Source organism: Dasypus novemcinctus, chromosome 18 (genome assembly GCF_030445035.2).
Source record: "Dasypus novemcinctus isolate mDasNov1 chromosome 18, mDasNov1.1.hap2, whole genome shotgun sequence".
Taxonomy (NCBI): Eukaryota; Metazoa; Chordata; class Mammalia; order Cingulata; family Dasypodidae; genus Dasypus; species Dasypus novemcinctus.
The window spans coordinates 20,160,549-20,186,149 of record NC_080690.1 but is presented as its reverse complement, the minus strand read 5'-3'; the positions used below and the strand labels follow the sequence as shown (position 1 = coordinate 20,186,149).

The window sequence follows — 25,601 nt, the reverse complement described above, 5'->3', positions numbered from 1 at the left end:
TGGCCTGTCATTTACTGGCTGTGCGGTGGTAGATGAGTACTAAACCTCTTGGACCCTCGGTTTTTTCAGGCGTAAAATGGGGATAATATTGTAAGAACTAACTGAGATGGGGTATGTAAAGCTGAGGGTCTTGCACACCAGGAGTGCTCAGTGAAGGTGGGTTGTTTTCTTTGTGCCTGGAGACTGTCGATTGTGCCCCTGCCACACCTGGGAAGTGAGGCATCACCAGTGCATTCGCATCAGGGACTGTGGTTGGGAGGGTGATGACTCGAACCCTCGAGAGTTCAAGGACAGCACTCTGCTGTCCTTGCTTTCCGGGGGTCAGAGAGAATGATGGGCTTCTGTCTACTGGCTCCCAGACTAAATATTTAGCTTTTGCTCTTTGAAGGATAAGTTTTTCTTGGACTTGTGTGCCACTTACAATGATCAAACAAACGTACCCTGATGTGCCAGTGAAGGCAAAGGCTGCAATGCAGAAGCAGCCATTTCCTCTCATTCTTTCCCCTGCTTTATAAAGCTTCAGAGAGACTGGAACTGTGGAAGAGTTTTATCTTAGGGGTTCACCTATCCAAGTTCATCTAGCAGAGCCATCATTTGCCTGCTGAGCAATGGCTGCAAGTCCCATTTCTTAGCAGGATCCCTCCCACGCTTTTAGAACAATCAGGTGAGCCATCTCTAGTTCCTTTACCTTGTCTGTCACGGGGAAGCCAGGATGGAATCGCCACCAACAATTCATGGGGCATAAATCTCTTTGCAGATGGACCATGTTAGTATATAGTCAGTGGGTCTGGTTTGGTAAAAAAGAGTTAATATATCACAAATTGTGAGATAGTTCTACAGTAGAATACTATCCCATGGAAAAATGGGTGACTGATAGTTACTTCAAAATGGTAGAATCTCAGAAACAATGTTGAGCAAGAGAAGTAGGTCACAAAAAAAAAAATATACAGTACATTTTATATAAAGTTTAAAATGCAAAACTAAACAATATACTTTATATGGATACCTTCATAGGCAGTAAAACTATAAAAATTAAAACTGAATTAAGAAGAGTGGTTATCATTGCAGGGAAAGAGAGAGGTATTGGTACTGGTAGTGGTTAATTCTTAGCCTGGATGGTGGGGTCCCCAAGTGGTCATTTTATTATTCTTTCAATTGAATGTATGTTTAATATATTCTATTGTTTACATGGTATTTTTCGCAGTGAAAAAAATTTGTTTAAAAAATGTCTTCTGCCAACCTAAGGAAACCGAATAGTGATTGTGACTGGATTAGATAAATTGTTGTTTGCTATTGAGGCAGATGGATTCCAGAATCTAGGGTTTCTCCACACTTGATAATTACCACTTATTTTCATTCTGCCCAAATTTTATACATAGCCATGTAGCCTGTGATTCTGAATCGATGCTCTGTTAGCCCTTTAGACTGTGCTCCTGTCTCAGACCTGAGAATCTAATTTGGAAGGTGGGGGAATGGGTTCTAGAAGAAAGCTGGTCACGTTTTCAGGAAGGTGCCAGGTCATGTGTCCATCACAATAGCACTACTATCGGTGGCCACAATTTGGTGCTTGATTGGAATGGGGACCGTTACTTGCTGTCACCCAGGATTAGGCCTGGTAGCTGGCCATCCTGCCCTGTGTCCTTGGCCAGTGTTCCTTATTCCAGTGTAATAGTAGACAGTGCCTGGGATATTACAACATCTTCTGGGAGAGGGTGTGCTGGTTGGCACAGGGAGTGCCTCCCGTAACCTTTAGTAATTCACTGGTGCTTATTTTGCTGAAATGAGGGCTGGCTTTGGGAATCTTGCCTAAGCCAATTGAGACAATGAGATTTGAAGACCTAGTATGTACCTGGTATTTTGCACACATTGCACAGAGGATGCTGGAAATAGGGCCTCTACTCGCCACAGCAAGTTTACATGTAGTGTTTGTGGTAGAAGACATATTTATAAAACAGCCCAGTAAAAAGTACAAGGGCTATGAGGAGCTCAGAGAAAGAAATCAGTGTGTGGAGAGGGATGGAGAGCAGCGGATTGGACGGGATTTTGCAGAGGAACTGCTGCTGGTTGTCCAGCAGTTCAATATAGTGGCTTAGGGCTACTTCAGGGAGCTAAGCAGACCCCCTGGAGTGAGTGTGGAGGGAAAAAGAACCCAGCAGAAGGGACCCAAGCTGCCACTGGCAGCTCTCTTTGGAGTTACTTTTAGGTTAGAGATGGTTGTGAAGAGTGGAAAGCCAAATCTGAGTTCCTTTGTGGTTTGCTGGATTCTTAGTCACCTGTGATTTTTCCTTTTCCCTTCCCAGTGATTATAAGAAATTAGAGCAGGAGTTCTTAACCTTTTATGTTCCACAGACCCCTTTGCTAGTCAGGTGAAAACCACAGACCCCTTACTAAGTCCACACTGTGTATTATTTAATAAATATATCATAACCTGCACCAACACACTTCCACAAGAAGTGTTTTTTTTTGTATTTCAATTCAAGCCCGTGGACCCCTTGTTAAGAACCCCTGAATTAGAGGCATAAAGGGAAATCAGCTAATGGGTTAACCCATAGGAGCAATGCTCCTCCTCCAAGACCAGCGCCAAAGATGTATTTGACTTGAATAAGTAGCTCATTCTAGAAGCCCAGTAGATTTTCCGTAGTCATATAGGAAAGTGAAACAAACAAAAAAGGAAGAGAATGCATTTAATTAACTTTTTTTAGGTTCGTAACATTTTTATGAATGGATCTGAAAACTGTGAAGGGGGTCTTGGTTAAGAAGCTGTGATAAGGGACTTGAAGCATTTTCTTTTATTATGTTCATGTGTATGTAACTTATTTTGTGTGCGAGTGTATGAGTGCACGTGTGGTTGGTGTGAAGGGCTGGAGGCCTTGAATTTGCTTACATTCCCCATCACATGTCATTATTGGCCAAAGGTGGCCCGAATTGGCCTGCTAACAAGCTTCCCCTCAGTGATTCTTCTGTATGTAAAACTTCCAGAACCTCTTAGGATCGAGTCTCCATTCCGCTTCCTTTACTCTTTCCTTTTTCATCCTGGTTTGATGAAAACATATCAAATCTATTAATTCCCTTGCCTTGGCACTAATGACCTCTGATGATTTAAAAGAACTACAATCTCAGAGACTTCTAAAGCCCCAGGGTCTCTGGTGAGCTCTAAATAGCTCTAAATAGCTCATCAGCCGTGTCTGCAGACAGCCTATCCCAGAAAGGAAAGAAAAATAAACGAAACCGGGTGTGAGTCTGCTGGGAAAGCTTCAGGAAGTCCTGGGAGGGCCAGGAGAGAGTTGGAAAGCAAAGCTAACAGGGGAAAAGACGGGAGCTGAGCCTGGGTACTGGGCCGTTCTCTCAGTAATTGTTGGCCACTGCCACCCCTCCTTCAACTGAGGTGACTAAAAGCGACTTGGTTTGGAACTGCAGTTGTTTGGAGATGTCACTCTGTCAGCTTGAAATTGAATCTAGCACCTTGACAGTTTCCATTCAGGGCTCCCACCCACCAGCTTTTACTTACTATCTGGTTACAACTCCATTACTGTTACTGGGGAGGAGAAAGGAATAAGAAGAAATAAGTGTAATTCATGGATTCATTCAGTGATAACCGAGAACACAGGCCCTGTTCACAAGGAGCTTGCAGGGCTCTTTTCTGAGCAGTTGGCTCCTGTGGAATAGAATTGAGACTGGGGACAAGAGCCCCACTGCATTCTCAAAGCCAGACTTGGAAAAGTCATCATGGGGATTAATTACACATTAATGTATTAATTATATATCAACTATAATTATACTTCATTATGCATTAATATACTTTAATTTACTAAAGTCTATTTATTTCATAGGTCTTTTTGGGCATTTCTTTTATTTTATTTTACTTTTTTTTTTTTTTAAGAAGATACATAGATCACAAAAAATGTTACATTAAAAAATATGAGGTTCCCCCATACCCTACCCTCCACCCCCTAGGCATTTCTTTTGTGTGAGCCTAAAGAGGTGTTGTGGTTAGAAACTTTTCTGGCACTAGAAGGAAGTGAGGCAGATATCTACATTTGCAGGTAATCTAATATTCATTCCACAAACATTGGTTGCCAGGATCTGAGCTGGACTGTGGTGCTAAAAAGATGAAAAGCCTTGGTCCCTGACATCAAGGACGGTGGCATCTAGCAAGATAGTTTAATGTGATGGATCTCATAGGGGTGATGAGTACAAGTACAAGAAGGGCAGAGTGGAAAGTTTACCCAGATTGACCCCAGGGAGTTGGGAAGATCTCATGTTTGAGCGCAGCTTGAAGGAGTCTGCCAGATGAAGGAGGAGAGGGGAAGGGACGTCCCTCTGGACTCTGGCAGGTGGAACAGTGTGGGCAGAGGCAAGGGAGAATGAGAGAACTTGGCCTCTTCAAGGAAATATTATAAATGTTGTTTGGGAATGCTGATATGTAAGATATGAAGGAGGATCTCTGTAGCAAACTGTGGGTTTGTGGGCCAAATCCGGCCTACCACCTTTTTTGTGAATAAAGTTTTATTTGAATACAACCATACTAATTCATTTACTTATTGTCTACAGCTATTTTCATGCTACAACTGCATAGTTAAGTAGTTGCAACAGGGACTCTTTGGCCTGCAAAACCTAAAATATTGACTATCTGGCCCTTTACAGAAAAGTTTGCTGACGCCTGCTGTAGGTGTCAGAGGGCCTCTTAGGTTTTTCTAAGAATTTTAGACGTTTTCCTTTGGAGGTACAGAACCACTGAATTTTTATTTTATCTTATTTGTTTTTTCTTTCCCTTTTTTTATTTTTAAATTTATTTATTAGAGTTTTGAACAAGTGCCTGATGTATTATTTCTGTGATAAATTGTTCAAGAAAGCCTTCTGATGGATGAATTTGAAGCTGTATCTGTTAGTGTCTTAGTTTGCCCATGCAAAGCACCAGAAATGGATTGGCTTTTATAATGGGGATTTTACTAGGGGAAAATCTTACAATTCCAAGGCTGTGAAATGTCTAAATCAAACACCATCACAAATGCTTTCTCACCAAAGTCAGCCACTGGTAATCCTAGTGGTGAAGATGCCCATCTCAGCTGAGGTCCCTTCCTGCCCCTCCAGGATCTTTAGGTCTCCCAGAGCTCCTCTGTGGGCAACCAGGCACAGGACTTGTTTCTTTCTGGGCCTCCTCTCTAGTCTCTGCTGCTCTGCTTTCTTCCCGAGTTCAGCTGTGAGCTATCAGGCACATGGCTCCTCTCTTTAGCCTTGAGTGCTCGGGGGCCCAGCTTCTTGGGGGCTTCATGCTTAAGCTTTGGCTACTAGAGATCCTCAAGCCCTCTCTCACATGGCAGGATAAAAAAATGGTGGCTTCCTTTCTCTGTCTCTCTCTCTCTCTGTGTCTCTGTCTTTATAAAGCTCCAGTAAAAAGGCAGAGACCCAACCTGAGTTACACCTCACTGACGTAGTCCAATCAAAAGAGCCCCTACTCACAGCAGTGGATTAGTTCAAGAACATAATCTTTTTCTTTTTAGGAATTCATATATATATTTTTTTAGAGATTTATTTTTTATTTATTTCTCTCCCCTTCCCCCCCCCCCCCCCCGCCAACCCACAACAGTTTTCTGCTCTCTGTGTCCATTCGCTGTGTGTTCTTCTCTGTCCGCTTGTATTCTTGTCAGCGGCACCGGGAATCTGCATCTCTTTTTGTTGTCATCTTGCTGCATCAGCTCTCCGTGTGTGCGGTGCCACTCCTGGGCAGGCTGCACTTTTTTCCTGTGGGGCGGCTCTTCTTAGGGGGCAGACTCCTTGTGCGTGGGGCTCCCCTACACTGGGGACACCCCTGCGTGGCATAGCACTCCTTGAGTGCATCAGCACTGCGCATGGGCCAGCTCCACACGGGTCAAGGAGGCCCTGGGTTTGAACCCTGGACCTCCTATGTAGTAGACGGACGCCCTAACCACTGGGCCAAATCCGCTTCCACATTTTTAGGGATTCATAAAAGAACTTCAAACTGTCACAGGGTTCATGGCAGGAAGCAGGACCCACTCTACGTATATCAGAGAGGGATGGAGAACTAGGTGCTTACAAAAGCCATTGCATGGCCTGGAGCAATAGAAGCGAGGGGCCGCCACCTGGATCTTTGGTTTCACAGTAGCAGACCAGATGTCAGGAAGCTGCTGCTGCCCCTGCAGCCACCTCCCACCTATTTAGTGTAGGTTTTGCTCACCCTCTCATTGGCAGAACCAAGTTGCAAGGGAGTCTGGGCCTCTTCAAGCCCCTGCAGTGTGGGAGTAGGGGAAGGGAAGGATGTGGACTAGAAGAGGGTAGAAATATCTGACACAGTGAGGGCTGACACCAGACTCAGGGAAGCCAAAGAGGAACTAAGGAGGTAGGGATTAATGATCAGCCTTGGGTGGAATAGAAAGGAAACAGAAGAAATACCTAGGAGGGGTGATCGGTGAGCAGGACTGGGTGACTGAGTCATGAGACAGGCTGGAGGATACGGAGGAAGAGAGGGTGAATCCCAGGTTCTTAGCCTGTGATTTCATTCATGGAGATAAGACTTGCAGGTGGGGGAGGAGCTTAAGAAGCTAGCCCTTCACTGTCATTTCCTCCGTGATGGGTAGGCTTGATGTTTCGCAGGCTCTGTGGAACAGTGGTACCGTGTGAGTCTGGGCCAGAGCCATTCCTCGGAAAGGGTATCCATAGAAGGAAACAAAAACCAAAATTAAGAGATACAGAGCAGTACATTGTATTTCTGACAGTGAACTGCAGGGCCAATATAAGGGCACAGTTTAGGACATAGGAGTGATATTTTAATTTAACCCAGGGGTTCTTAACAAGGGGTCTGTGAACATGAGTGGATATTTAAAAAAAAACATTATTCTTCTGGGGATGTGTTAGTATGGGTATGATATATTTATTAAATAATACACACGTGAAGCGGACTTGGCCCAGTGGTTAGGGCGTCCGTCTACCACATGGGAGGTCCACGGTTCAAGCCCCGGGCCTCCTTGACCCGTGTGGAGCTGGCCCATGCGCAGTGCTGATGCGCACAAGGAGTGCCCTGCCACGCAGGGGTGTCCCCGCGTAGGGGAGCCCCACGTGCAAGGAGTGCGCCCCGTAAGGAGAGCTGCCCAGCACGAAAGAAAGTGCAACCTGCCCGGGAATGGCGCCGCACACACGGAGAGCTGACACAACAAAAAGAAACACAGATTCCCGTGCCACTGACAACAACAGAAGCGGACAAAGAAGAACACGCAGCAAATAGACACAGAGAACAGACAACTGGGGTGAGGGGAAGAGGGGAGGAGGGGGAGGAGAAATAAATAAATCTTTAAAAATAAATAAATAAATAATATACAGTATAGTGTGGACTTAGTAAGGGGTCCATGGTTTTCACCTTACTGGCAGAGGGGTCCGTGGAACAAAAAAGGTTAGGAACCCCTGACTTAACCAGATCTGTACCTGGATTCTAGGACTTCTCAGTCCTAGAAAATTGTGACTGAAAGGGAAAGGGTTTCGAGAGAAGTCAATAAAATGCTGATGGGTCTTGGAGAAATGGTTTTTTTTAGTCACGAGAGCTTGGACAGCTTGGGTATATGATGATGGAAGACCAGAACAGAATTGAATGCAAATGCTTTGGACAGATGTGGATGGCAAGGAAAGGGGATTGCTTAAGCCATGGTGTTTGTGGCTGTGGTTTGGTGTGATGAGGTTAGACTTTCCCTTCAGGATTCTGTTGGAACTGGATATGTCCTTTTGAAAGCACCAAAGCCTGTGGGTATGATGATGTGGGGTTTGATTTAGTGACTGTCGTTACGATGGCAAACTCAATAGCTAAATAGAACTATTCTTTTCAGATACTTAAACAATTCTTTATTTAAGTTTTTTATATTACATGGATAAAAATAGCCACAGAACTAAATATAGAATTTACATTGCTTTTTAAATATATTTCATTGGGCTTTGTGAAGTTATGAACTCTTAACTTACTGAAAATATGGTGAATGTGTTGGTCTCAGTACTCTTTGGACATCTCATCTTTATTTCCCATTTGTTTATTATTTTGGAAATGTATCTTCTGCCCCTACCATTCTGCTGAAGTCACAGCCACAAAGGTCTACCTCATCTGTTTGCAAGGTTTAGCACAGTGAACCAGTTCTGGAAATGTTCTAGGCATTGGCTTCTGTAACAGTGCAGAATCCTGGAATATTCCTCTTTTATTCTGATTTTACTGATCTTCATTATTTAAAAAATTAATTTGATTTATGCAAAAATATGTATGAATATATGACATAAAAGCAGGTTGCAGTATTGAACAGGGCAGTAGAGAGTAGTCATCGAGAAGTTCTTTAAGCAAAGATTTGAAGAAGGTGAGGGATTGAGCCCTGAGGATGTCTGGGGAAACTGGGCTGAGGAGTGGCTGTTGTACAGGTCTTAAGGTGGGAGTTGAAAAAGCAGCAGGAAGGCCAGTCTGGCTGAAGTGAAGAGAGTAATGGGTTAATAGAAGATGAGGCGACATTGCTAACAGGAAGAGCTGGAGATCCTACCTTGATTTCTGCTGTGTGTATTTCAAAGTTATTCTATGCAAATTTGGAATTGTTATATCTTACTGGTATGTTGAATTTACAACAACCTGGACGAATCTGAAGGGCATTATGCTAAGTCCAAGAAGCTAGACACAGAAAGTTATGTACTGCAAGAGTCCACTTACATGATATTCTGGAATAGGGACAGAAATTTGATCAGCTGCTCCTGGGGGTGGGTGAGGATTGGACTGCCAAGGGGCACAAAGAAAATTTGGGGGGCGATGGAAATGTCTGGATTGTGGCAGTAGTAACACGACTCTACACATTTGTCAAAACTCATCAAACTACTCTTAAATGGGTGGATATTACTGTATGTAATTACTACCTTTCTTTTAAAAATCATTTAAAAAATCCATTTTATCACATGGACAGATTCATGTAACCACCACCTCAATCAAGACACAGGACTATTCCATCACCACAAATAACTCCCGCATGTTACTCTTTGATGGTTACACCCATGCCCTTCCCTCCAACCATCCCTAATCCCTAATGACTAATCTGTTCTCTATCTCTATAATTAGGCGGTATTTCCTCCAACAGCATTTAACTGTATTATTATTATTTTTTAATCTATATGATAACTTCTGTCTTTAAACTGTCATTGTCATTTATGGTTTTTGTTTTGGTATCTTTAGAGTTTTCATCCTCTTGCCTTTTTTTAAAAAAATGTATTATGATCTTTTTTTTTAAGATTGATTGATTGATTGATTTCTCTCCCTCCCCCCACCCCAGTTGTCTGTTCTCTGTGTACATTTACTGCGTGCTCTTCTTTGTCCGCCTCTGTTGTTGTTAGCAGGACGGGAATCCGTGTTTCTTTCTGTTGTGTCATCTTGCTGTGTCAGCTCTCCGCATGTGCGGCGCCACTCCTGGGCAGGCTGAACCTTCCTTCGCGCTAGGCGGCTCTCCCCATGGGGCGCACTCCCTGCATGGGTGGCTCCCCTATGCAGGGAACACCCCTGCGTGGCAGGGCACTCTTTGCGCACATCAGCACTGCGCATGGGCCAGCTCCACACGGGTCAAGGAGGCCTGGGTTTGAACTGCGGACCTCCCATGTGGTAGACGGATGCCATAACCACTGGGCCAAGTCCGCTTCCCCTCTTGCCTTTTAATTCCTGTCCTTCCCTTTTTGTTTCTCATCCCTAGTCTGACCAACTTTCTACTTTTCAGACTTTCTCCCCTGCCTTTTCTTGGTCTCATTGAGTTAAAGGTATCTTCAGTTGGCTGATTATTTGGTAATAGAGTGTGAAACTCTGCATCCAACACTGTGAAGGGAAAGAGTAGGATATGGCACAGATAGTAGTTCTTATTTTGGGGAGGGGGAGGGGAAGGAGGAGGGAGTAGCATCTGGTTGATTTTGCTCCTTTTTTAAAAATTTTGCCTTAAAATTATTAAACTATAAAAACAGTTTAAAAAGTTTTATTTTAAATCGAATCATCTAGTTTTGCTTTAAAAAAGAATGATGAATAAATTGAGGAGTCCCGAGTTACTCTTTCCTCTTCTTTCTACTTTTTTTTTTGTGGGGGCAGGGGTGCAGGAGAGTGGTGCTGAAGGTCTCCTCCAAACGCCGTGTCAAGGGCCATGTATGCCTTATTCATTTTTATGTCCCTAGCAGAACCTAGAATAGTGCCTCGCTGCACGTAGCAGCAGCTCAACAAATATTTGGTGAGTTGAAAGCCTCTTGTGTTCTCGCTGCTATTTGCCAGAACCTCAGGGTGGGTCTTGCTACTGGTTTACATTCCTTGGCTCCCCGGCTCCTGAGATGTAATGGTTTCTGTGATCCCAGGGTGCAGGGTTTCAGGGAAGCTTTTTATCAGCACTGCCTTGTGCTGTCCAAGACTTAGCCTAGCTGCCAAAAGTGTGGTGGGTTTCCCCTGCCTGTCACGAACCTTCCAGTTTCAGCTGGTTTTTCTTCATGATTGATATTTCCACATGAGCCCTTTTCCTTGACTGCTCTTTTCAAATTCTTGCAGTTTTTAAGGTGAACTTTGGAATCAGAATTAAGTTGACATATAAACACATCTGGTTTGGGAAAAGAATGTGTAAAGTCAATGAACCCTAACTCTACCAGAAAAGAATGTTACATACCCTCTAAGAACAGTAATATCTGACTTGTATGCAGTTGTTCAAATTCCCAAGTCCTTGTTGAATCTTAAAAATGTGTGCCGTATAAAAGACATTAGGATCACTGAAATGCTGTTCCTTTGAGATGGGCTCTAGATTCTATAGAGCAGTACCATCACTGTACCAGACCCTCTGAAATTAGAGTTCAGTAGGTGATCGGCAAGAATTTGGGCTGGGAAGCAGATGTGGCTCAAGCAGTTGGGTGCCTGCTTCCCACATGGGAGGTCCCTGTTCAGTCCCCGGTGCCTCCTAAAAACAAAAAAACAACAAGCAAACAAATGAAAAAACTGACTGAGGGGAGCTGATGTGGCTCAGTGGTTGGGTGCCAGCTTCGCACATACAAGGTCTGGGGCTCAATCCCTGGCCCCAGTACCTTAAAATAGTAATAATAATAATAATTTGGACTGAAGCTATTCACCTAGTCTTAAAAGTTAATATCTGTATCCTCTTCTGTGGAAATACTTAAATTTATTTGTATCAAGAGGGTATTTTAGTTTTCTATTGCTGTGTTACAAATTACCACAAATAGCAAGGTGGTTGGCTGAATTCGGTCACCTGTGGTTGTAGGACCAAGGTTCTGGCCTCTTCACTAGCTATCAGCGGGGGACCCCTCTCAGCTCCTTAAGGCAGCCTGCATTCCATCTCATGCGGCCTTCTACATCTGCAAGCCAGCAATGGTACATGGACACGCCCTCAGGTTTGAACCTCTCTGACTTCCTCTTCAGCTACCAGCCAGAGAAAGCACTTTGTTTTTAGGGGCTCATGTAATTAGATCAGGCTCACCCAGATAATCTCTCTTTCTGAAGGTGGACTGTGCCATATAGCATAGCATAATCACAGGCATGACATCTCAGCATATTCACAGGTTTCAGGATTAGGGCAGGGCATCTTCGGCGGGGTCATTTTAGAAATTCTGTCTACCACAGAGGGTATCCCTTTTAATTCCCTTGCTTTATCACTTGCCTAGTCTGTATATGTTGGAGTGTGCTGAGAAGGGCAGCTAACACAAAATATGGCAAATAAAATTTGGTCAAATGTGGAGATGGTCTTGCAATTTTAGTATATGTATGTGGAAGTGAGTCTTATGAAATGATTTTTATTTCTAGACCTTGACATTAGAGAATGATGTCACATGAAGTTTAGGACTAGCCTTCCTGGAAGACAGTAGCTCTATCTGGTCCTGTCCAGTATTTGGCAGACCATAGATTCCATCTTTTGACGTGGATTCCATTCTTTAAAGGGGTGGGGGTGGGGAGCTGATGAGTTGAGTAGGTTGCAGAGAACACACAAAGGACTAGAGGTTACAGGCCAGAGAGTGCTTTTGAACTTGAGGGTTTGCTTCTTTTATTCATTCAACAAATATTTCTCTTTTTTAAAAATATTTGTTTTTTTTTTAACTTTATTTTCATTTAATAGTTGAAAATATAAATTAAAAAATAAAAAGAAAACACAGTTGAATAAATACATCCATGTCTCAATTAAATGTACCAGATACATATACAAATTTTTTTAAAATCATACAATACGTTACACAATATATTTGATTCATAGTGACACAATCATATAGTACAAATATTTCTTGAATTTCTCCCATGGGCCAGGTACTACGCTAGGTTCTGGGTATACAATAAACAAAACAGACGTGATGGTCCCTGCCCTTATAAGACTTGTCAGAGACAGATATCGAGCAAATCAACACACAGACTAATATATGCAAAAAGAGGTGCCATAAAGGGAATGATAAGGATGCCCGGAGAGAGAATGGAGGGGAACTTCCTGTATCCTGGGAGAAGGGGACATTTAGTCAAGATTTGGATAAGAGCCAACTGGGTGAAGAGTCAAGGGATCGTATGCCAGGCAAGTAGAAGAGCAGTGGCTCTGGATTTTCCTCAGTCAGCATTTAGGAGGATGTTTTGAACATACTCTTTTTGGAGTGGTTAATTCCTGCCTTGGCGATTTGTCGTGTCAGGACACTTAGACCTAACACTCTAACACACTCTCGTCCCCAGTCCCTTCAAGGTCCCAAGCTCTTTCAGTCTGGGAACTGCAGCAAGGGAGGTGTAGGTGGGTACGACGTGATGCCAGTCAGAAGAGGGTTTCTTAGTTTCCTGGGGCTGCGTGACAAAACACCACAAAATGGGTGTCTTAAAACAGCAGAAGGGAATGGTCTCACAGCTCTGCAGACTAGAAGGCTGAAATCAAGGTGTCTACAGGGCACTGCTTCCTCCAAACTCTGTAGGCAAGAATCTGTCCTCCCCTCCCCTCTGGCTTCCGGCAGCAGCTTGCCAGCAGTCCGGTGTTCTCCCCTGTGTCTCTTTGTCTGTGTCCAGTTCTCCCCTTCTTTTAAGGACATCAGCCATATCAGATTAGGGTCCACCCTCATTCAGTTTGGCCTCGTCTTAATTAATACCATCTCTGGAGACCCTCTTTCCATCCACGGACCAGGGTCGGACTTATCTTTTCGGGGGACACGAGTCAATCCTTAAGAAGGGTGAGGACACTCTCCTCTCACTGGTGCGGGTTGGTGCTCCTCATGCCCCATGCAGATCCCTACCGGGTTTTAGTGGAGGTTGGTGGCCCACGAGTGTTGTCTCCTATGCTGCCCGTACCTCGTAGGCCCTTGAACTTCAGGTTCCGAAGCGCTCCACTCCAGCACAAACCACATGCGGCTGCCTCTGTCCTCGGAGCCTCAAGTCGCCGGCCGCTGCCCTGCGCAGGAAGAATGAGACCATCTTCCCCTGACATTTAGCTCCCTTTTAAGTTTGGGAGAGTCTTTGAGGGTTCTTTTCAATTAAGCCAGACATACAACCTGGAAGGAGAATTCATGAATCACAGTTTGTAGAACCTTCTCTCTTCAGAGGAGTGCCACCATTGAGAGGACTGCTCTGTGTTCTGGGTTGAGCAAAAGTAAATCCATTTGTCTTTCCATAATTTAGGATGGCCTTGGCAGTAGTTTTATTTTTACCTTCTCTGTTATTTGTTAGGCTGGCAACTTGGAGGTAGGTTGTGGAATGGAGCCATAAATTACACTTCCAATGGCTAGAATTGTTCCATTTTAACTCTAATTGTGCCTTTCCCTTTTCACCTCTCCTCTTTACCCCCCCCCCCTTTTTTTTTCTCACCCACATTTGAGCGGGGAGGAAGAATTGAGGATGTAGGTAGGAGTTCGTTTACTCACTGCGGCCTCTGAGTGGTGGAAAGGGCCTCTTTTCTCATCACTGCTTCCCATCCCCCTCCCCGCTTCTATTTTAAGTGTGCTTCTTGCTGGTTCTGACTTTCTGGAAGGTGGCCCAGCCCCACTGTGTTTTGTTTCCATGTTGCTATTAAAAGACAATGCCCAGGGAAGGGTGCTGGCGGAGGGGGCAGGGCAGCGGGGGTGGGCAGCAGGCCCGGTGGTTCTAGGAGTGGTGGGCAAATGTTGATTCCTCAGATTAGAGTATGAGACAAGTTTTAAGTTTATAGGCAATTTTAGCTTCTGCCTGTGTTTTATTTCAAATGGAGGAAAGCAGTTATCAGTTGTTAGACCCTGAAACTTCTCTCTTGCTGGGCTCGGACGGCAACGGGCCTGAATGTGAAGTCAAAGAGCCCCCTGTTCATGTTCTGGGCCTCTTTTACCAAGACAGGAAAATATGCTTGGCAGCAGGTATCCAGCTAGCCATGAATTCTGACATTTGGAAGAGATATGTCCCTAGGCTTTGAAGAATCCTCACATTCATTAACACAGAAATGTTTGTAGGGTCCTGAATTTTGCCTAAATCACATACCCATCAAGGTCTTTTTTTTTCCTTCTCACTTGTGCTGTTTTTGCAGAGGCTGGAACATATAAATCACTTAAAAAATTAGGTCAGGTTTATGGAGATATAATTTACATAGAGTACAAGTCACTCTTTGTAGGGTACAGTTCTATGAGTTTTGACAAACACGCAAATCCTATAACCACTGCTACAATCAAGATACAAAATAGTGTCATTACTCCCAAAAGGGATCTGTTTTCTGTCCCTTAGTTTTGCCTCCTCCTCAATGTCATTAAAATGGAGTGTTACACTTTGTAACCTTTTGACTCTGGCTTTCATGTAGCACAATGTACTGGAGAGTCATTTGTGTTGTTAGAAGTATCAGCAGTTCATTCCTTTTATTTGCTGAGTAGAATTCCATGGCATGGAGGGACCACAGTTTGTTCATTCACCTGTTGAAGGACATTTAGTTTGTTTACTGTTTTTGACAATTATGAATAAAATCACAATAAACATTTGAGTACAAGTTTTTGTGTAAACACATATTTTCATTTCTCTTGGGTAAATACCTAGAAGTGGGATTGCTGGTTTGTAATGGTAAATGCATGTTTTAACTTCATAAGAAACTGCCAAACTGTTTTCTAAAGGAACTGTACCATGGTGTACTCCTTCCAGCAATGTGTGAGAGTTGCAGTTGCTTTGCATCCTTGTCGACACTCATTATTGTCAGTTTTTAAAAAAAGTTGATCCATTCTAATAAGTGTATACTTATGATTTTTTTTTAAAGGAGGTACTGGGGATTGAACTCGGGATCTTGTACATGTGAAGCAGGTGCTTAGCCACTGAACTATACTTGTGATTTTAATTCACACTTCTCTAATGACTAATGATGTTGAACATCTTTCCATGTGCTTATTTGCCATCTGTAGATACTTTTTGAAGTGTTCAAAACTTTTTGACTAGTTTTTGTACCATTTTTTTCTTATTAGTATCATGTCTTGAGAGTTCTTTATATTTTCTGGAGTGAGCTGTTAATCAGATATGTATTTTGCAAAGATTTATTCCCAGTCTATGTGTCGTCTTTTTTTCTTGATAGTGTCTTTGGAAGAGCAAATGTTTTAAATTTTTAGGACACCACGAACTGCTTTTTAATATCAATATTCATGTAAAGTAGATGATGTACTTACTGATCTCTTACATATTGAGCCACCACCAAATTTTGAATTTCACTTTTTAATTTAGCGAAAGTTTTGCCTTCTACCTGGAGAGCCATTATGGTTTGGGACTTTTCACTCCCCCTCTTCACCTCTTATGTTACCAAAACTAGGGTTGGAGTCCTTTTTTTAACCAAGAAAGAACAATTTTGTTTTGTTTTTAATTACTCTCCTTAAGCCATTGTGTCTGGGACAGTGGCCAGCAGCGTTGCACTGGGTGGAAAAGTTGGGTAGTCCGCTAGGCTCCCTCAATAGCCAGGTAACTCCCACACACCAGCATTGCAGGGTGCGATGCAAATTTGTGTCTAGGCAAAATCACAAATCAGCGTTCACTGAACTGTAAGCTCCTTGAGGTCAAGGACTTTTTCTGTTTTGTTGCCAGCCGCAGAACATGGGCTAGCGCTCAGAAAAGAACTGTGGGCTAAAACTCAGCGGCCTTCCTGAAGGGCGAGGCAGGATGTCCCAGGGCATCCAAGACTGGTTGTCGGGGTGTCGGCAAGGACCGAGGCCAACACCGTGAATGTCCAAGCCTGGAAGGCCAAGGCGGAGGCAAGAGCCCTCTCCTGGGGCCCTCATCCTCATCAGGTCCACTTTCAGGAGCCTGGAGAGAGAATTCCCAGGCCCTTGCCTTCCTTAGGGGGCCCCTGAGGGAGGAACTTAGGTCAGGTCCCACCAGCATTCTGAGAAGGACGTGCAATACAGAGAGCTGAACTTCTGTAACTAGGTGACTAGAAACCACTGGTGGAGTTCGGCCCAACTGGCATTGCCTGTCAGCCCTCTGCTGACTGCCCCTGGAGGCTGCCTGACTCCCCCCCCCACCCCCAAAATGGTGGGGGACTCAGACCAAGGCTGAAGTCATTGGCAGCCCTGAGGCCAGGCCATTTGTGGCAGAGCACAGCTCATCTCCACCCCATTGCCCCACATTTGTCTTGATACTATTTTGGCCTATGGTATGTGGTTTCAGCATTGGGGCCAGCGTTTAATCACAACACAATCCCATCTTTTAAGGGTTGAGTGAGTTCCCCAAAGGAGGAAACTGTTGAAGAGAAGCTTTTCCTCCAAAAGTTGAGGCATTCTCTTCTGAGTGTTTTATTTTAAAGGCAATACTGGAGTGAAAAACTGGGAACTCTAGATTGAGGGCAAGGGGATAACCTCGGGAACGGGTGTGTGTGGGGGTGGGGGGTGTAGGAGGGGCCTTTGGGGGTGGGGGTTGGTCACGGGCAGGGAGGCGGCAGCACGCAAAGTGGTCCCAGCTGCCCCTGGTTGACAGGCTAACCCCCGCTCGGCTCTAGCCTGTCATTCGGGGTGAGCCGCTATCATTAGTGGTCAAACATTTCTGAAAGTATTCTTTCTTAACCCTGACCACATGCCCTTTTCGGGGAAGGGAGGGAGGAGCCAGGGAGCTGGGAGGGTAAGGGGACCCACCCTGTTGCCAGGCCCAGCTGCTCTGCAGTGGGACAAGGAGGCCCGGTGCTGGACGGAACTGTGGGCTTGTGAGAGCCCACGCGTGGACGGGACTGATGCCGGGCCTTCCGTGCTGCTGCTCCCTGCAAAGCTCTTTTGTCCTGTTCAGGGAGTTCTTGACTGAAATAAACCTTCTCTTAACCAGTTCTTTCTGTCTCAAGCTCTCCGCCCTCAACACATATACACACAAATACACACATTCACCAGTTGCTAAAGACCACTTTCCGTTTGGAACTAGTTTATGCTCCCTCTGCTTTCGGAGTTGTGGTAAAATGCTTAATGCTAACATTTCTTCTCATGAAGTGGGGACTTTGAAATATTTTTCTTTGACGGGAGGTGTGCTTGGCAGCTTTTGATTTATGAAATTAGCTCAGGGAAAAATAAGGTGGAAAAAGAGAGTCCAGATTCCATCTTTATTTCCATAGTTCAGCCATATCCTCTCCATCCACTTTTAACTGCCACGCGTTCTAAAAGTATGAAGGGCTACACAGTTCTCTAGGTTTCGTCTTCTTTCTTTCTTTTTTTTGGAGTTTTGGCTAAAAAAAATCAATTTTGTTTTCTTTTCAAAAAGTTATGTATTTTTCCCCATAACATGAAAGTATATAAGCTCAATGAAGAAAGCTAAAAAAATCTAGAAAAGCACAAAAGGAAAAAACTAAAAGCATCCATATTCCCAACATTCCAAAGAGTATCACTGTTCACATTTGGTTTATGCCCATCTTGTCAGAAAAATCGGTTTCTTGTACTAAAGAAGGTAGTTGGTGGGGGTGGTTCCTGTTCCCCTGGCACCCCTATATTTGTTGGGCTGCAGGCCTGACCCATCATTTGGGGCTGGAGACTCTCACCATCAGAGATGTTCGTTGAGTGTGGATTCTCCCAGCAGAGGAACTTCCTCTTGTAGGTCTTAATTAATCTTGCCTTGGCCAAGTGCCCAGTGAAAGTATAACCTAAGAGGAATTCAGCTGAAGTGCAAGTCTCCCTGCATCCCCCAACCAAAGAGCACGGGCTCCTGAAGGAAGACCACATGGAATCGAGTCTTTGCTCTATCACTTACTTTCCACACAACTTCTCTATGTCTGTTTTCTCATCTGTAAAATGGGAATAGTAATAAGCTACCTCTAGGGTGTGTATTGAATGAGATAATATATGTAAGGTACAATGCATACCACGGTGTCTGGATCGTAATATTACAGCTCAAAGACTATTTGTATACATTACAGCTTACTGACTATTATATATATATTCATAGACATTACTTTAATCATTGATATTATTCTTTTTTTTTTTTTTTTAAGATTTATTTATTTATTTATTTATTTAATTCCACCCCCCCTCCCCCGGTTGTCTGTTCTCTGTGTCTGTTTGCTGCGTCTTGTTTCTTTGTCCGCTTCTGCTGTCATCGGCGGCACGGGAAGTGTGGGCGGTGCCATTCCTGGGCAGGCTGCACTTTTTTTCCCGCTGGGCGGTTCTCCTTACGGGGCGCACTCCTTGCGCGTGGGGCTCCCCTATGCGGGGGACACCCCTGCGTGGCAGGGCACTCCTTGCACGCATCAGCACTGCACGTGGGCCAGCTCCACATGGGTCAAGGAGGCCCGGGGTTTGAACCGTGGACCTCCCATGTGGTAGACGGACGCCCTAACCACTGGGCCAAGTCCGTTTCCCTCTTTTTTTTTTTTTTCAAGATTTATTTTTTATTTATTTCTCTACCCTTCTCCCCACCCCCAAGTCGTCTGCTGTCTGTGTCCATTTGCTGTGTATTCTTCTGTGACTGCTTCTATCCTTATCAGTGGCAGCGGGAATCTGTTTCTTTTTGTTGTGTCATCTTGTGTGTCAGCTCTTCATCTTGTGTGTCAGCTCTTCGTGTGTGCGGCACCATTCCTGGGCAGGCTGCACTTTCTTTCATACTGGGCAGCTCTCCTTACGGGGCGCACTCCTTGCACGTGGGGCTCCCCTACATGGGGACACCCCTGCATGGCACGGCACTTCTTGCATGTATCAGCACTGCGCATGGGCCAGCTCCACACGGGTTAAGGAGGCCCAGATTTGAACCGTGGACCTCCCATGTGGTAGACGGACGCCCTAATCACTGGGCCAAATCTGCTTCCCCATTGATATTATTATTACTGCCCCATGTCATGTGGTATAAATTATTCTCTAGGCCTCTGTTTCTCTGCCTGGACAGGGGGCAGCCTTGTCTTCACTGGATACTTATTTAAATTATCTCACTGTTGAAAAGCAGTATGCAATTAATAAGTAGAAAATAAGTAGAATAATCTTAGGGAAGTAGCTCAACTGAAGAGCAAGGAAGCTTAGAAATTTTCACCGAGTAAACATAATCAAGCCAAAGAAGGAACTCAGGAATGTGTCCTGCCTGTTGCCTTGTGATATATGAAGATGTCAGACATGTTTTCTGCTGCTTGATACCACTGTTTTCTTTCTTATATAGATCCTTTTCTGTGTTGTCCCTCATGTACTTGGATGGACTGAAAGTCTGCTGCAGGCATCCTTTCTAGATAAAGCATGCCAGCTTAGACGTTGACTTACGTTGTTTAATGGTCCTTGACTTCTGTCCCCAAGAGAACTATTTTTCTAGCTATAGAGAAAAGTGATTTGGATAAATTTTGTGCTCTTTTTGCCTAACGGGAGGAACAGTTCATCTTCTGTAGCCTGTCCAGTGATTCTTGTTTATTTCTAACATTTCAGCCCAATAAAAATAATGTGATGGTCACAGGATATTTTGCCAGTTATTTCAGATGTGGGGGCAATTCAGTGTGGATTTGTTTACTTCAAGTGGAAAAGTTTACAACAGGTAAACTTCTCACTCTTTGCCTTCTGTGCTTTTACCATGAAGGATACTTACCTGGGTCTCTCAGTTTCAAGTCAGCTACTGTTGAGTCAAGACTAGAGGGGCTATTAAAGGTCTTATTTCCCATTAATTATGAGAATGGGAACATGGTGGCTTAGGTGGGATACACTCCTTTCACAGTGACTTATGTCCATCTGATTTATACTTTGAACCCCCAGGACGCACAGACATTCAGGTGGTTCAGCCAGAAATACCACAGCAACCAGTGAGCAAAGCCCTGGCACCAGGAACCGGCATCGCCAGCCCACCAAGACCCCAAGCCACAATGGTTTACCCAATGGCACAGGTGAGTGATAGCACAGCACACCAGCCTGGACTGGAGCAATGGCCTCTAACCTGTATTTTTTCTTTGTTTTTGTTTTTAAAGATTTATTTTATTTATTTAACCCCACCCCCTTTCATTGTTTGTACTGTCTGCCCTCTGTGTCCATTTGCTGTGTGCTCATCTTCTCTTTAGGAGGCACCAGGAACTGAACCTGGGACCTCCCATGTGGGAGACAGGCACTCAATTACTGGAACCACCTCAACTCCCTGCTTTGTTGTGTCTCTTATTGTCTTTCCTCTTTGTATCTACTTGTTGCATCAGCTCTCCACACCTGCCCATCATGCCAGCTCACTGTCTTGCTTGTCTTCTGTAAGAGGCACCGGGAACCGAACCTGGGGCCTCCTGTGTGGTAGGCAGGAGGTCAATCGCTTGAGCCACATCTGCTTCCCTTTAACCTGTCTTTTTTTTTTTAAAGACTTATTTTATTTATTTCTCTCTCCTTCCCCTCCCCATTGTCTGCTCTCTGTGTCCATTTGCTGTGTTCTTCTGTGTCCACTTGCATTATCAGATGGCACCGGGAAACTGCGTCTCTTTTTTCTTGCATCATCTTGCTGCGTCAGCTCTCCGTGTGTGCGATGCCCCTCCGGGGCAGGCTGTGCTTGATATTTCACATGGGGCGGCTCTCCTTGTGGGGCACACTCCTTGGCATGGGGCACCCCTACACGGGGGCGCCCCTGCATGGCACAGCACTCCTTGAGTGCAGCAGCATTGCGTGTGGGCCAGCTCACCACACAGGCAGGAGGCCCTGGGGATCGAACCCTGGACCCTCCATATGGTAGGCGTATGCTCTGCCAGTTGAGCCACATCCTTGCCTGTCTTAATGTGGAGTTGGGACTCTGCCTCCAGTACAAAGACATGAAGCCAATTGGGTCAGAATATAGGGACAGGCAAGAGAAGACCCCAATACTATTAAATCAGCCAGTCTTCCAGTTGACCCATCTTCTTGACTCTGGCATATTCTGTATAGCCAAGGTTATTCTGTATATTACTGCACTTTTCTAAAGCCATTCCTTTGCACAGAAATAAAAAGTATTCATCTTTCCATTCATTTCTTACCAACATTGAATTTTATTCAGGGGGAACGTCTTATTTATACATTACATATTTTTTATTTCCTTAATTTAAGGAAATTATCAGACTTGGGACAAGGAAGACCCAGTGTTGCTTCTAAGAGCTGGTTTAGAGAAGATGGCAGCATTGTTAAATGGGTTGAGGTGCTGAACCCAGGGGGTGAGGTCCCCTTTGAGAGTGGACAGTTAGCCCTGACCCCTTACCCAGAAAACCTCTCCACACCTTGGCTCTGCTTTCCTGCAAGTGGAAGGGGGCAGACCTATTTAAAAATACGTCAGGGTTTTGTTTTTGTTTTTGTTCTTTTCATGCTTTCCGTCTGTCTCCTCAGGACATGGTTGAATTAGAAAGGAAAAAGGGGAGAAAAAAGTTAGGTTTCCTGTCTGTGAAGAGGATGGTGTGGCCGTGGCTGTGGAGTGTGTTATAGAGAACCATATGTGGTTCTGGGAGCTTCTCTTAGAGAAATAAGTCGCGTGTGGAGAAGGGCCAGCATTCACAGCGGGAAAGGACACACTGGCTTTGTGGGACCAGTTGTTTTCTGGATGCCCCCACTGACCCCGTTACTCTTCCAGAGGCCTGCCCTGCTGTGATAGTGCGTTCCCTCAGCCACCTCTGCTTTTCTTGTAAAGACTATTGGTAAATTGACTTTATGTGGTTGGTGATGGTCTCCAGTCGGTCTTCTTTGATATTGAAACAGATTCGAATTTCCCTGATGCTTACTTTTAGGTACCTTTGTTTATTGTACCTCCAAGGACATTACTGTTCCAGCAGACAAGGCAGGTACCAGCCAGTGTCTCTAACCCCAAACTGCCTTGGAGATGTTTTATGATGGTGTATCTGAAAGCCCAAACTGTTCCTAAAGCTCATCTGTGAAGGGCAACAGTTGCCTTTCGGGGATTTCTGCCTGTTAAAATATGAACGCCTTGGCCTCCACCTCTCCCCTCTGCTGTGGAGATGGCCCACCCTCACCTCAGACAGCCTGGACTGTGGAGCTTCTTTAATGTCCACCCAAAGGGTGCAGAAGGAGCTCCCCTTTAGTCTGAGGAGCAAGCAGAGGCCCCCTCCCGGCAGCCCGGACCTTGAAGGTGATTTGGGGATGTGGGTGCGGACTTCTTCATCCTTCAGTATGCTGCTGCTAGGACTGTGAGGACCAATTCCAGCAGGGATCTGGGCCTCCTCGAAATGTTTTCACAGACATACAAGATTTATTTAGCAAACTCTTTTGGCTGTGCCCGGCGGTTACGCATGTAAAAGATGTTTGCGGTACAAATGGAGCCAAGTTCCAGCCAAAATGGTCATTTTCGTGTTGCAACCGTAAAGTATCCATTTTTATAAAATAAGAATGAGTGGCAGCCAGTCTATATAAATATAATATTCCTAAGTTTCAAAGGTGGTAGATTAGAGAAATAGACTGTTAGTATAGCACTTCATTGAGGCTTGTGTCAAATGCCTTACTTTCTAGTACTTTATTGAAAACGTTACCAAAAAATTACATCTCTCACTCACCTTATATGTGATTTGCGTCGTAGAGGTTGGGAGGTACACTGGCTATGCTCAGCTCCTGACTCCTTACATATTAGCTGCTGACCCTGCCCAGGTGACTTTCTGGGCCTTAGTCTTCTCATTTATAAAATGAGGACAAGAGTTTATGTCTCACAGGGCTGTTGTAAGGAGTAAATTATATAAAATGTGTAGCGTGCTTGGCATGGTGCCTGACACAGTAAGCTCTGAATCAAAGTAACTCTTCTTTTTACAATGAATTTCATATCTATCTAATGTTCTTTTTTCCCTTTGTCATTTTTCTTTCTTACTTCCATGTATCTATGGGGTCTTCTATCTGTTTACCTTTCTTAGTGACCCTATACTATTTCATAGTCAATATACCCTAATTCTTTTAACCATTCCTCATTCTCGTACTTTTCCCTATTGTCAGAACATCCTGCTGTAAACATCATTGCTTACAGCTTTGTTTTTTCTTGGAAGGAGATTCTTGAGGCAAAGGAGATCAGTTTTTTAGAATGAGATCTAATGTGAATTCCTAGATTGTCTTCCAAAAGGATTGAAGTAATCATATGTTGAAAAGTATTGTAAAAATTTTGTGAAGTGTTATATGAGGTTCATTTTTCCCTGCAGCCTTGTAAATATTGGTCTGTCATTTTTGCTAACAGGTACTAAGTGCTACCTCCTTCTTTAAACCCTCATTGCATTTCTTCAATTAGCAGTTGCTCAACTTTCTTTTTTTTGATGTGACTTTTTTTCACAGTGTTTAATTATTTGTCTTTGGAGATTTGGAAGCTTCCATGATTGACATGTTATCATGTGTTTTTGTGTGTTTTTTTAAAGATTTATTTTTTATTTATTTCTCTCCCTTCCCCCTCCCTCAGTTGTCTGCTCTCTGTGTCCATTCGCTGTGTGTTCTTCTGTGACCGCTTCTATCCTTATCAGTGGCTCCGGGAATCTGTGTTTCTCTTTGTTGCGTCATCTTGTGTCAGCTCTCCGCGTGTGCGGCGCCATTCCTGGGCAGGCTGCACTTTCTTTCGCACTGGGCGGCTCTCCTTACGGGGCTCACTCCTTGAGCGTGGGGCTCCCCTACACGGGGGACACCCCTGCGTGGCAGGACACTCCCTGCGCGCATCAGCACTGTGCATAGGCCAGCTCCACACGGGTCAAGGAGGCCCGGGGTTTGAACTGCGGACCTCCCATGTGGTAGGCAGACGCCCTACCCATTGGGCTAAGTCCACTTCCCATCATGTGTTTTTAATGTTTAGAATGGTTAGTCCTGCCTTATTGATTTTCCTCTATGATATTCTTTGATAGATTTATAATTTTTCTAGACAAATTTTAGATTCGAATTCTTAGAAGTGGGTGAAATGTAAATAGGAATTGTGTTAATCAGTGTATTGACTGGGGAAGAATTTAGTCTTCCCATCTGGTACTGTGGTATGGCTTTGTCTATTTTTAAGTTTTCCCTCCCTTTTTCCCAACTAATTTAATTGTTTTTCTTTATGTAAGCCACCCACATAAATTATGAAGCATTTTTCTGGCTTTGGTTGCTTCTGTGAAACGCTGACTGATCAGTTGCTTACAACGTCTTTAATGATTTACTGTGGATCATATATCAAGAGCCGATGTTCAGTTTAAAAAGCTTCCATTGTTGGTGATGACTTCTATGTGCTCAGGTGAGGGGCTGAAAAGACTCGTGTGTATACACCAGTAGACCACACTACCCCACGCACACCCAGAGACCCTGGAACACAGTCAGGGGCACTGTGAACACTGTATTTCCAACTTCTGGTCTATTCTTGGCTAACTCTGACTAGAGTATGTCTTAGTCCTAAATGAATATCTGATTCATAAGGTCAAAATGTTTACCCAACATCACAGAGGGAACCTTGTGAAGTACCCACAGTTGCAGAAACCAGAGTCTATTCAACTGCCGTTTTACCTACTTACCTCGTTTACCCTCACATCTTGGTACTGAGCTCTTACTTCCCATACAGGAACGCCTTCTTCATTTCTTCCTTTTTCCATCCCCAATTGTTTTTACTTCATGGTCTTCTGGCTCTGAGTAATGGTCTGCTACCTGTTGACTGTGTGGAACTGCTGAGTGGTGCCTCTGTGAGCCTCAACTTTCTCTCCAGTAAAATGAGAATAATAATATCTACCTCATAGTGCTATGGGAGGATTAATGAGAAAATGCAAGTATATATGCTGAAGGCAATGTGGGATCTGCGGTTAGATCCTAGAGCAGAAAAAGGACGTTGGTGGAAAAGCTGGTGGAATCCAGATAAAATCTGAAGTTTAGTTAATCCTAAAGTACTCATGTTAATTTTTTAGTTCTAACAAATGTGCCCATATTATGTAAAATGATAACATGATGGGAAACTGAGGGAAGGGTATACCATTTTTGTACTATCTTTGCTACTTTTCTATAAATCTGAAATTACTTCAAAATTAAAAATTGTTTTAAAAAAGAAAACATTCTTTGCACATGTATTACACAAAGGTCAGCTATTTATTTCAAATATCTTTCTTTTGCTAGATTATTAGGTTTTATTTAACAAGTATTTATTGTACAAACATGTATTGAATATCATTTTGGTAAGCAAGACAGATGACATAAAGCAGTATAAGAAAGGACCCTGCCCTATCATCTGTTTCAGAAAAAGAGGTTGAAAAGACACTATCAGCTACGTACTGACACAGCAAATGTCACAGAGAAGTTGAATAGAAGAGACCGTGGGT

The 25,601-nt window shown here is 44.0% G+C and overlaps 1 protein-coding gene across 2 annotated transcripts in view; it reads left to right on the top strand.

The window, feature by feature from the left end:
* WWP2 (WW domain containing E3 ubiquitin protein ligase 2) overlaps nucleotides 1-25,601 on the top strand; it is a 164,189-nt gene that overhangs the window by 92,445 nt on the left and 46,143 nt on the right. For both annotated transcript variants that reach the window (XM_004468114.5, XM_071209099.1), the window contains one exon: nucleotides 20,122-20,249. In XM_004468114.5, coding sequence (XP_004468171.1) covers nucleotides 20,122-20,249 — 128 coding nt within the window. The remainder of the gene's footprint in view (nucleotides 1-20,121; nucleotides 20,250-25,601) is intronic.